Here is a 16,233-nt window from a genome sequence, read left to right on the forward strand (position 1 = left end):
AAGCATCCTCTGAGGTCAGAACTCTTGTATGTATCTTGGTATGTGGATCATATCAAGATACATACAAGAGTTCTGACCTCAGAGGATGCTTGACTATGACAAGCAGATCTTAATTTGTTGGATACATGGGCCTGTGTTTGGCAAATTATGTTTAACTTAGAAAAGTGTTGTATTATTCACTTGTGTAGATCAAATGCTAAATATACTTACACCTACAGAGAACAGAATTCAAGACTTTGGTGAAAGAAAGAGATATGGGTGTTTTAGTGTATCTCTCTCTAAAGGTTCTTGAGCAATGCAGTGAAGCTATCGCTAAAGCAAACAGGGTTCGAGTTTGTATTCACTATTAAAGTATACCATTTATGATAACCAAAGGGTGGCAGGAAGGGACAGAGCATATAGACTGAAGAGTTCAACAGTAGATAAAGCCAGAGTTTGCAAGAATGGTAAAAAGGCAGAATTAAAGGCTCTATATCTGAATGCGCACAGCATTCATAACAAAACGATGAACTGATAGCACCAATAGAAATAAATATGAATGACCTGACAGCCATTTCAGAGACATGGTTGCAAGGTGACCAAGGTTGGGTCCTAAATTTTTAAGGGTATTTGACATTTCGGAAGGACATGAAGCTAGGAAAAGGTGGTAGGGTAGCTCCGTTAATTAAGGATGACATGAGTGCAGTAGTGAGAGTTGATCAAGACATAAAATCAGTTTGGGTAGATATAAGAAATAGCAAGGGTAAGAAGGCACTTGTGGGAGTAATTTATAGGCCCCCTAACAGTAGCTACACTTCGGACAGAGCACACAGCAAGAAAAAATGGGGGCTTGTAAGAAAAATACTGCAATAATCGTGGATGATTTTAATCTTCATATATTGGTCAAATCAGATTGGCAAAGGTAGCCTGGAGGATAATTTCATAGTGTATTTTGGACAATTTCTTAGAGCAATATATTCTAATGCTAACCAGGGAGCAGGCTATTTTAGACCTGGTAATATGCAATGGGACAGGATTAATTCAGGACCTCATAGTAGAGGAGCCTCTAGGCAACAGTGATCATAACATGATAGAATGTCAGATTCAGTTTGAGGGTGAGAAGTGTCAGTCTAAGACTGCTGTCTTAAACTTAATTAATGGCAATTATAAGGAAATGGAGACATAGTTGGCTAAAGTGAACTGGGAAAATAGATTTAAAAGGTAAGGTAGTAGAGAAGCAGTGACAGACATTTAAGGAGATATTTTGTAACTCTCAGCAAAGATATGTTCCAGTGAGAAAGATTCTATGAGAAGGATGCACCATCTGTGGCTAAGGAAGTTAAGGGTACTATCAAATTGAAAGAAAATTGAAAGAAAAAGTTCTGTGAAGATTAGTGGTAGGTCAGAAGATTGGACAGATTTTAGAAACCAGCAAAGAATGACTAAAAAAAATAAGGAGAGAGAAATTAGAGTATGTGAGAAAGATAACTTGAAATATAAAAAGAGATTGTAAGAGTTTCTGCAAGTATTGAAACAGAAAAAGAGTAACTAAAGTGAGCGTACGTCCCTTAGAGAGTGAGACTGGGAAATTAATAATGGGAAACAAGGAAATGGTGAAAGCGTTTTTTTAAAATTCATTCATGGGATATGGGCATCACTGGCTATGCCAGCATTTATTGCCCATCCCTAACTGTCCTTGAGAAGGAGGTGGTGAGCTGCCTTCTTGAACCACTGCAGTCCATGTGAGGTAGGTACACCCATAGTGCTGTTAGGAAGGGAGTTCCAGGATTTTGACCCAGTGACAGTGAAGGAACAGCGATATAGTTCCAGGTCAGGATGGTGTGTGACTTAGGGTTGGGTTTGCCGTTGTTGTTTCCAGTGCCTCGGTCGATGCCGGGTGGTCCGTCCGGTTTCATTCCTTTTTATTGACTTCGTAGCAGTTCGGTACAACTGAGTGGCTTGCTCGGCCATTTCAGAGGGCATGTAAGAGTTAACCACATTGCTGTGGGTCTGGAGTCACATGTAGGCCAGACCAGTGAAGGACAGCAGATTTCCTTCCCTAAAGGACATTGGTGAACCAGATGGGTTTTTACAACAATCGACAATGGTTTCATGGCCATCATTAGACTAGCTTTTAATTCCAGATTTATTAATTAAATTCAAATTCCACCTTCTGCTGGGTGGGATTCGAACCCATGTCTCCAGATCAATACCCTGGGTCTCTCGGTAACTAGTCAGTGATAATACCGCCTACTCTTCACTGTCAAAGACACAAGGAACATCCCAAGAATACTTAAAAAATCAAGAGGTAAAAGGCAGGAACTTCAAACAATCACAATCACTCGGGAAAAAGTACTGAGAACGAAAGGCTGACAAGTCCCCTGGACCTTATGGCTTGCATCCTCGGGTTAGGATCCTAGAAGTGGCTGCAGAGATAGTAGATGTTTTGGTTGTGATCTTGTAAAATTCCCTCGATGCTGGAAAGGTCCCATTGGATTGGAAAATTGCAAATATAACACCTCCATTAAAGAAAGGAGAGACAGAAAGCAGGAAACATCTGTCATAGAGAAAATGCTAGAATCCATTATTAAAGAGGTAATAGCAGGACATTTAGAAAATCATAATGCAATCAGGCAGAGTCAACATGGTTTTGTGAAAGGGAAATCGTAATTGACAAATTTATTAGAGTTCTTTGAGGAAGTAGCAAGCAACATGGATAAAGGGGAATCTGTAGATGTCATGTACTTGGAGTTCCAAAAGGCATTCAGTAAGTCCACATTCAAGGTTACTACATAAAATAAGAGCTCGTGGTGTAGGGGGTAACATATGAGCATGGAGAGAGGATTGGTTAGCTAACATGAAGCAGAGAATAGGGATAAATGGGTCTTTTCCGGTTGGCAAGCCATGACTACTGGAATGCTACAGGGTTCGATGCTGGGGTCTCAAGTATTTACAATCTATCTCAATGACTTGGATGAAGGAACCAAATATATGGCAGCTAAATTTGCTGATGTCACAAAAATAGGTAGCTGTCACGAGGACATAAAGAGTCTATAAAGGGATTTAGATAGGTTAAGTGAGTGGGAAAAAATCTGGCAGATGGAGGATAATGTGGGAAAATGTGAACTTGTCCACTTTGGCAGAAAGAATAGAAAAGCAGTATACTATTTGAATGAAATGAGACCGCAGAGCTCTACGATACAGAGGGATCTGGATGTCCTGGTACATGAATCACAAAAAGGTACAGCAAGTGATTAGGAAGGCAAATGGAATGTTGGCATTTATTGCAAGGGGAATTGAGTATAAAAGTAGGAAGGTGTTTACAGCTGTACAGGGCCTAAGTTAAACCACATCTGGAGTACTGTGTACCGCTTTGGTCTCCCTTCTTAAGAAGCATGAGAAACAGTTCAGAGAAAGTTTACTCGACTGATTCCTGAGATGAAGGGATTATCTTATGAGGAAAGGTTGAGAAGGTTGGGCCTATATCCAGTGGAGTTTCGAAGAATGAGAGGCGATCTTCCTGAAACATACAAGATCCTGAGGGGACTGGACAGGGCAGATGCTGAGAGGATGTTTTCCCTTGTGGGGGAGTCTGGAACTAGGGGACACAGTTTAAAAATTAGGGGTCTCCCATTTAAGATAGAGATGAGGAGAAATGTTTTCTCTTAGTGGGTTTAGTCTGTAGCATTCTCTTCCCCAGAAAGCAATGGAGGCTGGGTCATTGAATATATCAAGGCTAAGTTAGATAGAGTTTTGATCGACAAGGGAGTCAAGGGTTATGCGATGGCGGGTGGGGGGCGGGGGTGTAGGCAGGAAACACAAAAACACAAGAAATAGGAGCAGCAGTAGACCATATGGCCCATCGAGCCTGCTCTGCCATTCAAAACAATCATGCTGATCTTAGAATTCAACTCCACTTTCCTGCCCACTCACCATATCCCTTGATTCCCTGGGTGACTAAAAATTTATCCCGGCCTTAAATGTATTCAACGACGGAGCATTCACACTCCTCTGGGGTAGAGAATTTCAAAGATTCACAACCCTGTGAGGGAAGTAATTTCTCCTCGTCTCAGTCCTAAATGATTGGCCCCTTATCCTGAGACTGTGCCCCGTGTTATAGATTCCCCGACCAGCGGAAACAATCTCTCAGTGTCTACGCTATCCAGCCCCTTTAGAATCTTGTTTGTTTCCATGAGATCACTACTCATTCTTCTAAACTCCAGCAAATACAATCCCAATTTACTTAGTCTCGCATCTTAGCAAAATCCCCTCATCCCAGGGACCAATCTAGTGAACCTTGGCTGCATTGCCTCCAATGCTCTGATATTGCTAATTAACCCTTTCTTAAATGTGGAGACCAGAACTGCACACAGTATTCCAGATGTGGTCTCACCAAAACCCTGTACAATTGTAGCAATACTTCCTTATTCCTGTACTCCAATCCCCTTGTAATGAAGGCCAACATGTACTTGCTTTCTGTACCTGCATGTTAACTTTCTGTGTTCCTTGTACAAGCACACCCAAGTCTCTTTGAACATCGACATTTACAAGTTTCACACCTTTTAAAAAATATTTTGCCTTTCTATTCTTATGACCTAAGTGCAAAACTTCACACTTCCTTACATTATACTTGATCTGCCATCTTGTTGCCCACTCACTTAACCTGTCTCTATCTCTTTGCAGCCACACTGTGTCCTCCCCAAAGCTTACCTTTCCACCTACCTTTTGTATCGTCAGCTAACTTAGATACATTATTCTTTGTCTCTTCATCTAATCATGAATATAGATTGTAAATAGCTGAGGCCCCAGCACTGATCCTTGCGGCACTCCACTATTTACTGCCTGCCAATTTGAAAATGCCCCGTTTATGCCCACTCTTTGCTTCCTGTCCACTCACCAATCTTCTATCCATGTTAATATATTACTCCCAACTCCATGAACCCTTACCTTGCCAATAAGCCTTTTGTGTGACACCTTATTGAATGCTTTTTGGAAATCTAGGTATTCTACATCTACTACTTTCCCTTTAATTACCCTACTCGTTACACACTCAAAAAATTCGAATAAATTTGTCAACCAGGATTTGCCTTTAGTAAAACTATGTTGACTTGTTCTAATCATACTGTGCTTTTCTAAGTGCATTATTAAGACTTTCTTAATAACAGTTTCCAGCATTTTTCCAACAACTGATGTTAGACTAACTGGCCTGTAGTTCCCTGTTTTCTCTCTATCCCTCCTTGCTTGAAAACAGGTGTAACATTTGCCAACTTCCAAACTGATGGGACCGTTCCTGAAACTAAAGAATTTTGGAAAATCATAGCGAGCGCATCCACTATCTCTGCAGCTATCTCGTTTCGAACTCTAGGATGTCGGCCATCAGGTCCTGGAGATTTGTCAGATTTTAGTCCCTTAAGTTTCTCCTACACTTTTTCTCTGCTGATATGAATTTCCTTAATTTCCTCACTCTTTTTCACCCCTATTTCTGGTATGGAACTATGAAGACAAACACAAAATATTTGTTCAATGCCTCTGCCATTTCCTCCTTCCCCATCAAAGTTTCACCTGTCTCTGGTTCCAAGGGACCAATGTTTAATTTAGCTATTCTTTTTCCTTTTGATATACCTATAAAAGCTCTTCCAATCTGTTTTTAAGTTACTGGCTACTTTACTCTCATATTCTATTTTTCCTTTTTTTATCAACTTTTTGGTGGCCCTTTGCTGGTTTCTAAAACACCCCCAATCCTCAGACTTGCTATTCTTTTTTGCAACATTGTAAGTCTTTTCTTTTAATATAATACTATCCTTAACTTCCCGACTGTGCACTGATGGGTCTTTCTGGCTGAGTTTTTGTTTTTCAAAGGCATGTATTTTTGTTGAACATTGTGATTGTTTCTTTAAAGGTTTCTCACTGTTCATTTACCACCATATCTTTTAGTCTATTTACCCAATTTACCAACGCCAGTTCTCTCCTCATGCCGATGTAATTGGCTTTATTTCAGATTCTTGTTTGTGATTGGAGCATGTCAAATTCAAATTTAACATGGAATTCAATGGTATTATGATCACTGTTTCCCAGTAGATCTTTTACTATGACATTGTTAATTAACCCTGCTTCATTACACAATACGAAATCTAAGGTCGCTTTATCCCTAGTTGACTCCAAGAAACTGTCCGGAAAACATTCTACAAACTCATCTTCTAGATAACCCCTGCGAATTTCATTATCCCAGTCTATATGAAGATTAAAGTCCCCCACAATTATTACATTGCCTTTGTTAGAAGCTCCAATAATTTCTTGTTTAATGCTCTGTCCAACGGTATAACTACTGTTAGGGTGCCAAAAACTACTCCCACCAGTGTTTTCTGATTCTTGCTATTACTTATTTCCACCCATACTGATTCTACTTCATGATCTTCTGAGGCCCAGATCCTTCCTCACGAATGCCCTTGTGTCATCCTTTACCACCAGTGCGATCCTTCCTCCTTTGCTATTCTGTCTGTCTTTCTGAAATATTGTGTCCCCTGGAATATTTATTTCCCAACCTAGATCATCATGTAACCATGTCTCTGTGATGGTGATTAGATCTAAATCATGTACCTCTATTTGTGCCACGAGTTCATCTATTTTACTGCAGATGTTCGCGCATTCAGATATAAAACGTTTAATTTCATTTTTTTTACTTCTATTCCTTTTGGTTACTTTATCTGCTGATGTACCATTTCTGCTAAGCTCTCTGTCCCATTCCACTTGTCTTTACCCACAATGCTATTCTGTTCTGATGCCTTGGCATTTTTCTTGGGATTTCTCAATCCCACCTCCCCGAACCCTCCCCCCACTCTGTTAGTTCACAACCTCTAGTCTTAACTGCTGGCTCCTCTTGAGTTTGTACACACTGTCCCTTCCTGTCACACCCTGACTATCATTATCCTTATTACTATCTTGCTCTCTTGCCTCCTCCTCTATAAATTATCACATCTTCTCTCACTTGATCCCTTGCCCCCACTATTTAGTTTAAAGCCATCTCTACTGCCCTAGTTATATGACTCACCAGAACACCGGTCCCAGCACGGTTCAGTTGTAGATCATCCCAACGGGACAGCTCCCACTTTCCCCAGTACTGGTGCCAGTGCCCCACGAATCGAAACCCATTTCTCCCACATCAATCTTTCAGCCATGCATTTAACTGTCTAATCTCATTTACCCTATGCCAATTTGCTCGTGGTTCAGCTAATAAAGTGGAGTTGAGGCCATAATCAGATCAGCCATGATGTTATCGAATGGCGGAGCAGGCTTGAGGGGACGAATGGCCTACTCCTGCTCCTAATTCTTATGTTCTAATTTTGTCTTTGTAAAAGACCTTTGTTAGAATATTGTTAGTTTTGCCATGCCCACATGGTGGGAGATGTTGAGACTCTGGAAAGGGTGAAGAAAAGGGCACAAGATCAATAACCAGTTCAAAACAGCTTAGTTACCCAGATAAGCACAAAGAATGTGTCTGTGCAAAAAACTGCAGACTCTGGAGAAATCTGATAGAGGCTTATGAAATAATGAAGAGACAACATTGTTTATATTGACGAATTATTTCAGCTGAATATGCAAGGGAGGACCAGGTGCTCACAATCTCAAGTTATCTAAGGGCAGAACTAGGTTGTATGTCAGGAGATGATTGTTTTCCCATAGAATACTGGACTGTGGAACAGGCTGCCAGTTCAGGCAGTGAAAACAAACTTACTGAATTTCTTCAAGTGAGAGCTGGACCTGTTTCTAGCTGGGCCAGAGATCATCTCTTACATAACGTAGGTAGCCTATAATATAAATTAGGATTAATGCAGTCTCCTGGACTATTTTCAACCGCCTAAAGGGGATAGGGAAGAATTTGCCAACTTTTTTTTTCCTCCTTGTCTTGGGATTTTATCTGGTTTCTCACCTTTCCAAGGCGATTGCATGGCTCCCACTGGGGTGGGTGTCTATGTATTGTGATTGACTTGACATCACCACAAAACGGCACTGTAGTCTTTTCCTATCTTATTTGTGTATCTTGCATAGTCAGTAGCCCTGGCTGATTCTTGTTAAATGATACAGTCTCCTTAAAGTTTAGGATTTGGATTCAATAAAGGTCCTCCTATATTGCAATAGTGCAACATTCTTGATCCAGCTCCCAGTGAAATGAATGTAAGGTGAAAAATATTCCCTGAATATCTGTTTGCTCCTTACTCAGCTTACTGAGCTGATTGACAAGAACAACTGGGATTTATATAGCGCCTGTAACAACAATAACTTCCATTTACATTGCACCTTTAACAACAACAACTTGCATTTATATAGCACTATTTATGTGTTTCTGACAAAATCTGATACCAAGCCACAAAAGGATATATTAGAGCAATCCTGCTCAAAGTCGTAAGTTTTAAGGAGTTTGTTCAAGGAAGACAGAGAGGTCGAGGGAAAAAGAGGTTTCGGGAGGGAATTCCAGAGCTTAGGATCCATACAGCTGAAAGCATGGCACCAATGGTGGAGCAATTAAAATTGGGGATACAGAAGAGTTCAGAATTGGAGGAGCGCAGAGATCTCCAAGCATATTACAGCTGAAGAAGGTTATAGAGAAAGGGAAGCGTGAGGCCATGGAGGGATTAAAGCATGAGGGTGAGAATTTTAAAGTCTCGTCATTGAGGGACTGGAAACCAATAAAGGTCATCTAGCAAAGGGGTAATGGATGAATGGGATTTGGTGCAGGATAAGAAAAGGGCAACGACTAAACATTCATCATTACTTAGGCATAATTACACAATTATTTCAACTTGTCGTAGGTTCTGTGTTTGAAAAAGCGAATGTACAAGCTTCATACAATGGTCTTGTGCAGCTCAGAAAAATCATACTGTTGTACTTTAAGCAAGTATGGGTTAACCAGACTTCAATGACAGGAATATTCCACCATAACAGTTAGCATCTGTGTGCAGACTTGTTTGAACACTTGCTCTCTATCTGCAGGTGGCTGAGCACCCTGATTGGACTGCTGGTTTTGGGGATCAGTATGATCACTGTAAGAAGCTCAATTTGATGTTAAGCACGTTTCACTTTGTACAGTTTTAAGCTCCGTTAAATGCTCATTTTACTTATCTAATAGAAATATCTTTTGTGTTTTAGATTCCACTGGCAACTAGCATTTTTGTACTGATAGCACCCGGCTGTGGAATAGGCTTTTCATTAGGTCAGTAGCATGCCAATGTGACTACAACTCTACCCAGGATCAGAAAGGAGACAGGGCCAGTTACCCTTCAACCATCTATCATTTATGTAAATGAAAGCTAGTTATTTATTCATAAGATCCGTCTCCTTCACACTTCAAAGTATCAGGAAAGGATTAACAGGCTGGGTCTCTTTTCTCTTGAAAAGAGAAAGCTGAGAGCTGACTGAATAGAATCTTTAAAATTATGAAAGGTTTTGATAGAGGCGACAGAAACAGAGTGCTTCCACTTGTGGAAAAGACCAAAACTTGGGGCCATTAATATAAGACAGTCACCAAGAAATCAAATAGGGAATTCAGAAGAAACTTCTTTACCCAAAGAGCAGTGAGAATGTGGAACTCACTCCCATATGGAGCAGTTGAAATGAATAGTAAAGATGCAGTTAAGGGAAGGCTAGATAAGCATGTGTGGGAGAAAGGAATAGAGCATTATGCTGATTCAGGTAGATGAGGAAGGATGGGAGGAGGCTGAGTTGGAGCATAAATGTTGGCTCTGTCAAACAGTCAAATGGACTGTTTGGATTGAGCGGCCTGCTTCTGTGCTCTTTATTCTATGGCATTCTATTAAAAAGTACTTAAAAAGTCATTTCTTTTGATTTCTACTGACTGAGAGCCAGAAATTTACCAGCACCTCAATATCCGCAAACTTCCCTCCTCGACAACCTTGAACTGACCACCAGATATTCTATTTACAGCAACTCAATTTTATGGCCTTGAGGGGATATGCAAAGTTAAACACAGCAACAGAATAATATTATGCACTGTACGATATCGCACTCCTGCTGTTATGCAACAGCTTCTTGTCTGATAGACTATCAGCAATGTACAAGGGGACACGAGTTCATTCAATAAAAAACATAACCAGCTTGCCCTGGGAATTGTACCCACCTGTGATGAAGTTATTTCATCTCCTTCTACCCTCTGAAACCTCCAGAACCCCTCACAGTAACACAGAAAATCCAGCCTACCGCGCGGGCAGAGTTCCTCTTCCTGGGTCCAACATCTTCAGTTACTTCAGTTTCTCTACTGTTAAATCCACAATATTGCTCTGTTTTGGCATTTTACAAGGAACTTTCCTTCAATTGTTCCTGTGTGCATTCCAAGTCCTCTCGCTCAGCCCTCCTGAAGTGGTAAGCCTGAGGCCTTCCTTCAACACAAATGGTGGTCACTATGATATGACTGAGGACGTTTATTGTTTTTGCTGAAAAGCAGTGAGAGCTGGACCCAATAATGGAACTGCAGCCAGATTGAGTGCCCCAACAAAGCTCTTCATTCCTATCAGCGAGGAAGCTTCCTTGGACATTTCAGTCAGAGTTGGCATCTCAGGTTCGGGGAGCCCATGTGTCAATATGGTTTGAGACTTGAGCCAAGTCTCCATGTCTGAGGGTGGGATTGGAGCTACTTGCCAATGTTTGTGGCGCTGAGTTGCCTGCCACAGCAGAGGTTTAATAAGGGATCCAATGTTGGTCATGGTTTAAAACGGTCCTGTTACTAAACCCTGGTCCTGAAGTTGCCTGCTCCAGTTTCAGCTGGAGTCTACCTTGCCAAGTATGAATGGAAGAGTTTATTTTTAAAACATTGACAAAGTCCAAAAGTTTAAAAGCCAAAATAAACTTCTTATTTTAATGTCAGATGGATTGATTCAAGGTGAATTGTAGCACTGCCTGTTTCACACTATCAACCTGAAATGTGCATGAGAGGCACAGGGTTGAACTGGGTCCAGGCCCCTCCTGGAGGAAAGACCAACCTTAACCCACAACGGGAGGTTACTCAAAGCTGTTCGGTTTCTTGGGTTGAGAGGCACCCCTGCCGCCATTCATTCTACATCTATCAGTGAAGGGTTCCCACATTATCATCAAGTTGAATAGGGTGCTGCTTCCAATCTGATCCTGTATTTGGAAAATATTGTTGGGTCTGTTACAGCCTTAATTCTGATTGTGTCCTTTGATGTGACCAGGGATGATTGATTCTGCGATGGTTCCCATAATGGGCTACTTGGTAGACATTCGGCATGTGTCCGTGTATGGAAATGTTTTCGCCATCACCGATGTGGCACTGTCTATGGGATTTGCAATTGGTAAGTCAATATCAATGTCTGATGAGGAGAGACTGAATAAACTGGACCTGTATTCTCTAGAGTTTCGAAGAATGAGAGGTGATCTCATTGAATCTTACAAAATTCTTACAGGCCATGACAGGGTGGATGTAGATAGGATGTTTCCCCTGGCTGGTGAGTCTAGAACCAGGGGACATCGTATCAGAATAAGGCATAGGCCATTTAAGACTGAGATGAGTAGGAATTTCTTCACTCAGAGGGTGGTGAATCTTTGGAATTCTGTACCCCAGAGGGCTGTAGCAGCTCAATCGTTGAGCATGTTCAAGACCGAAATGAATAGATATCTGGAAACAAATGACATCAAGGGATAAAGGGATAGTGTGGGAAAGTGCCGTTGAGGTAGATGATCAGCCATGATCTAATTGAATGGTGTAGCAGGCTCAATGGGCTGAATGACCTATTCCTGCTTCTATGTTCCTATACGTCTTGGGTGCACTTTTGCTTAAATACAAGTGTCTCTCTGAAAGTGGCCAATGATAGAGCTGGGGTGGATTGTAAACTATTCCAATCTACAGCTACTCGGTGTGAACAATTTTGAATTCACACAGCTTCTTTCAGAGTGCCAACCTTCACTTTTGTAGCTTCCCATTTCCATCCAGTGGTGATATTCTAATGTATCTTTTATTTCCAAGTTTTCCTTTCTCTCCTGAAGGCACTGACTCTTGTAGAATTATAGTTCTACTGGCACCTGTGAATCCTCTGTAACTCGCTCAATCTTTATATGTGAGCCAAAACAGTAGGTGTCGTCTAGGAAGGGCCAAAGGGGAGGGGGGGGCAACACATTACTCTGCTGATGTTGTTTTGAATGCGAAGTGAAATCACTCGTGGTTTCTCCGTTCAACATGAAGGAACATTTTCTTGCCTAATTCTAGAACAGGTTGAAAGGAACATTGAACTGCATCCTTCGTCCCTGTTGTACTCAGAGCACGGGAGGAGTAGCCGAGTTCTGTTTGCAAATTTAACAGGCTTTCAATTAATTTCTGTATTCATCACTGATGTAGAAACACCATAGTCAAAGCACTAACCCCAGTATCACTTCGCTCCGCACCTCCAGGGTGACACCACACCTTTCACGAGCTCTGTTTTCTCACCAAATTCTTATCGAGTGCCACATTCTACCCTGGATTCCTATATATTTTAGTTTCATCGCTAGTCTTCCATTTTGGATCTTGACAAAAGGCATCTGGAAATCCAAATATTTTAGGAACTTACACGATTTTATTTTAATGTTCTCAAAGACAATTGAAGAGCTGCTGCCCTTGGCAGACAAGTTAACGTTAGTCTGAAGATGGTGGATGTCTCATGTTAAAGATGAATAATTTTATGCTTACCATCCAGGGCCCTCAATCGGAGGAGCTATTGTCAAAACAATCGGATTCCAATGGCTAATGGTCATCATCGGAGTCATTAACATGTCCTACGCTCCACTCTGTGTCTTCCTAAGAAATCCTCCTGTCAAAGAAGAGAAAATGGTATGGGATGTTATTTTATAAAGAGAATTGACTTCAGGGAGGGGAGGGAAAGACAGAAAGAAAGAAAGAAAGAAAGAAAGAAAGAAAGAAAGAAAGAAAGAAAGAAAGAAAGAACCTTTTGAAAAACAAAGACTTGCATTTCTATAATGCCTTTCACAAACACAGGACTTTTTCTTCATTCGTTTCATGGGATGTGGGCATTGCTGGCTCAGCCAGCATTTATTGCCCATCCCTAATTGCCCATGAGAAGGTGGTGGTGAGCTGCTTTTGGGGTAGGTACACCCTCAGTACGAGTAGGAAGTGAGTTCCAGGATTTTGATCCAGCAACAGTGAAGGAACAGCTATATAGTTCCAAGCCAGGATGGTGTGTGGCTTGGAGGGAAACTTGCAGCTGGTGGTGTTCCCACGCATCTGCTGCCTTTGTAGTTCTAGGTGGAAGATGGAACTCGTTTCGTAGCCAATAAAGCACTTTTGAAATGTAATGTAAGAAACGCAGCAATCAATTTGTGAACAACAGTGTGATAATGACAAGATAATCAGTTTCTGTGACGTTGATTGGGAAATAAATATTGGCCGGGACACCAGGGGTAATTCCACTGCTCTTTTTTGAAATAGTGCCATGGGACCTTTTACATCCACCTGAGAGAACAGATGGCATCTTACTTTAATATCTCATCCAAAAGACATCAGCCTCGATTTTGTGCACAGGTCCCTGGGATGGTGCTTGAAGCCACCATCTATCAACTGACTCAGAGGCAAGAGTGCTACCCACTGAGCTATGACTGAATGAGAAGGGAGAAAGTGAAGGAATGAAGAGTGAGTGAATAAAGAAGTGAATGAGTGAGAGAAGAACAATGAGATGAGTGAGAACAAATGAGTTAGTGAGGATGGGGAGTTTGAGTGGGGAAGTGAGTGAGGAGCAAATGAAAGAAGGATGAGCAAAGAACAAGTGAGTGTGTGAGATGCAAATCCATTCAGAATTCCGCTCTGACGACACTGAGCTATGAAACCACTGAAGCTGATGGACAGCAAGTTCTTATTCCAGGCACGTTGAGGCACATTCTTCCATGCGGTTTGTATTCAAGGAGAGGCGTTGGACTTATCTCTGTGCTTTTTTGGCCGAAGAGTTTCTCATAGTCCTAAAACTTTTTGTGCTTTAAGGAAAAACTCAAGAAGAACAAAGCTAGTCCATCCCCACACTCCATTATTGTTTCGGTCTCATACATACGGACAGACCACTGGAAGGAAGGAATGGTGTTTTGAATTAATCAAATTGCACAACACCTCTCCAGCAAATGAACACATTACACCAGTCTTGAGTGTTGAAGCGGAGCTGGTGATGACAAGGGGACTGTCCTCAACTACACCCATCCTTCTTCATTTTAGAGTCCGTTTGTCTTTAGGATGAGCCGTTAAACCAAGCATCCATCTGCCCTCAGGTAGATGTGAAAGATCTCATGGTACTGTTCGAAGATGAGCAGAAGAGTCATCCCCAATGTCCTAGCAAATATCTATCACTAAACCAAAATCACAAACTTGTGACCTTGCTTTGGGAAATTTCCGAGCTTACAACAGTGACCACACTTCAAAAGTGCTTCATTGGCGTAAAGTGCTTTGGGAGGTTATAAGGTTATGAAAGGCACTACACAAATACATGTCCTTCTTTTCTTTTGGGAAAAAGACTACAGTCCTGTAATTATAGTCTGCTTCTTCAATGGAAATGTTAACTGGTTTATTTTAAATGAGTTAACACCTCTGCTAAAATAGTGGAGAAAACATTTTATATGATGTGTTAAACATTTGTGCACTAACATTACACTACATCTACCAGTCAAGCGCTAATCCTTTTGCTTTTGTTGATAGGCGATTTTGTCCCAGGGCAATGCTGTGAATACAAATCTTTACACTCCTGAGAGGGACAATATGGAATTCCCAATGACAGAGGCCAGAAATGCAGAAGCGTGGAGCAAGGAGTAAATTCAGAAAAAGGGCTGAAGTACTGATGGTCAGAGGCTTGCAACTCCTGTGTTCCATTGTCCTCCCTTCCAATAAATGAGAATCTCAAACTAGCAGTACTGTATGATGGGACACAACATGGCAATACTGGTCCCAACAAGGAATCATTATACTTAAAAAGGCAAAGAGACATCGGGTTACTAGTTTTACCCCTTTCCACCCCCACCTGAATGAATTTCGCGCTTGGCATGACATTGAGCTCTTCTTCCATCGCCTTCGCCTCCGGGCTCACTTCTTTGACCAACAGTCCTCCCCTCCATCAGCAGACCCATTCACCCACCTCCAGCATTCTCTCTCACCTGGACCCCACCCTCTGGCTTCTTACCCACTCTTGATTTTTTCATTGAGAACTGTCGGCGAGACATTGGCCATCTCAATTTCTCTGCTCCCCTCACTCACTCTAATCTGTCTCCCTCTGAACTTGCTGCAGGTCTCTCAGGTCTAACCTCGACATTATGATCAAACCTGCAGACAAGGGTGGTGCTGTTATCCGGCGTACTGACCTCTACCTTGCCAAGGCTCAGCTCCAACTCTCAGATATTTCTTCCTACCGCCACCTGGAGCATGACCCCACCACCGAACATCAGGCTTCTGGCCACAGGACTGTCACTGACCTCATCTCCTCCGGAGATCTTCCCTCTACAGCTTCCAACCTCATAGTCCCGCAACCCCAGAAAGCCCGCTTCTAACTCCTTCCTAAATTCCTCAAACAGGACTGTACTGGCAGACCCATCGTTTCAGCCTGTTCCTGCTCCACTGAACTTATTTCTTCCGATCTTGACTCTAACTTTTCTCCACTGGTTCAGTCTCTTCCCACCTACATCCGTGATTCTTCTGATGCCCTACGTCATTTTGACAATTTCCAGTTTCCTGGCCCTAACCGCCTCCTCTTCACTATGGACGTCCACCTCCATCCCCCACCAGGACGGTTTGAGGGCTCTCCGCTTCTTCCTTGGACAGAGGCCCAACCAATCCCCATCCACCACCACCCTCCTCCGCCTGGCTGAACGTTCTCGTGTTGAACAACTTCTGCTTCAACTCCACTCACTTCCTTCAAGTAAAAGGTGTTGCTATGGGTACCCACATGGGTCTTAGTTATGCCAGTCTTTTAGTGGGATACTTTGAACATTCCTTGTTCCAGTCCTACTCAGTCCCCCTCCCCCAACTCTTTTTCCAGTACATTGATGACTGTATCAGTGCCGTATCCTGCTCCTGTCCCGAACTGGAAAACATTATCAACTCTGCTTCCAATTTCCATCCTTCTCTCACCTTTACATGGTCTATCTCCGACACTTCCCTTCCCTTCCTCAACTTCTCTATCTCCATCTCTGGGGATAGGATGTCCAGTAAAATTCATTGCAAGCCCACCAACTCCCACAGGTACCTCAACTACACTTCTTCACACC

The 16,233-nt window shown here is 42.0% G+C and overlaps 1 protein-coding gene across 1 annotated transcript in view; it reads left to right on the forward strand.

Annotated features, from left to right (window-relative positions):
• LOC137357063 (chromaffin granule amine transporter-like) overlaps positions 1 to 14,788 on the forward strand; it is a 40,724-nt gene extending 25,936 nt beyond the window's left edge. The window contains exons 12-16 of the mRNA XM_068023047.1: positions 8,968 to 9,019; positions 9,124 to 9,187; positions 11,181 to 11,300; positions 12,678 to 12,811; positions 14,675 to 14,788. Coding sequence (XP_067879148.1) covers positions 8,968 to 9,019; positions 9,124 to 9,187; positions 11,181 to 11,300; positions 12,678 to 12,811; positions 14,675 to 14,788 — 484 coding nt within the window. The remainder of the gene's footprint in view (positions 1 to 8,967; positions 9,020 to 9,123; positions 9,188 to 11,180; positions 11,301 to 12,677; positions 12,812 to 14,674) is intronic.
• The last annotated feature ends 1,445 nt before the right edge of the window (positions 14,789 to 16,233 follow it).

The sequence above is a fragment of the Heterodontus francisci genome, chromosome 47 (assembly GCF_036365525.1).
Source record: "Heterodontus francisci isolate sHetFra1 chromosome 47, sHetFra1.hap1, whole genome shotgun sequence".
In the NCBI taxonomy this organism is placed as follows: domain Eukaryota; kingdom Metazoa; phylum Chordata; class Chondrichthyes; order Heterodontiformes; family Heterodontidae; genus Heterodontus; species Heterodontus francisci.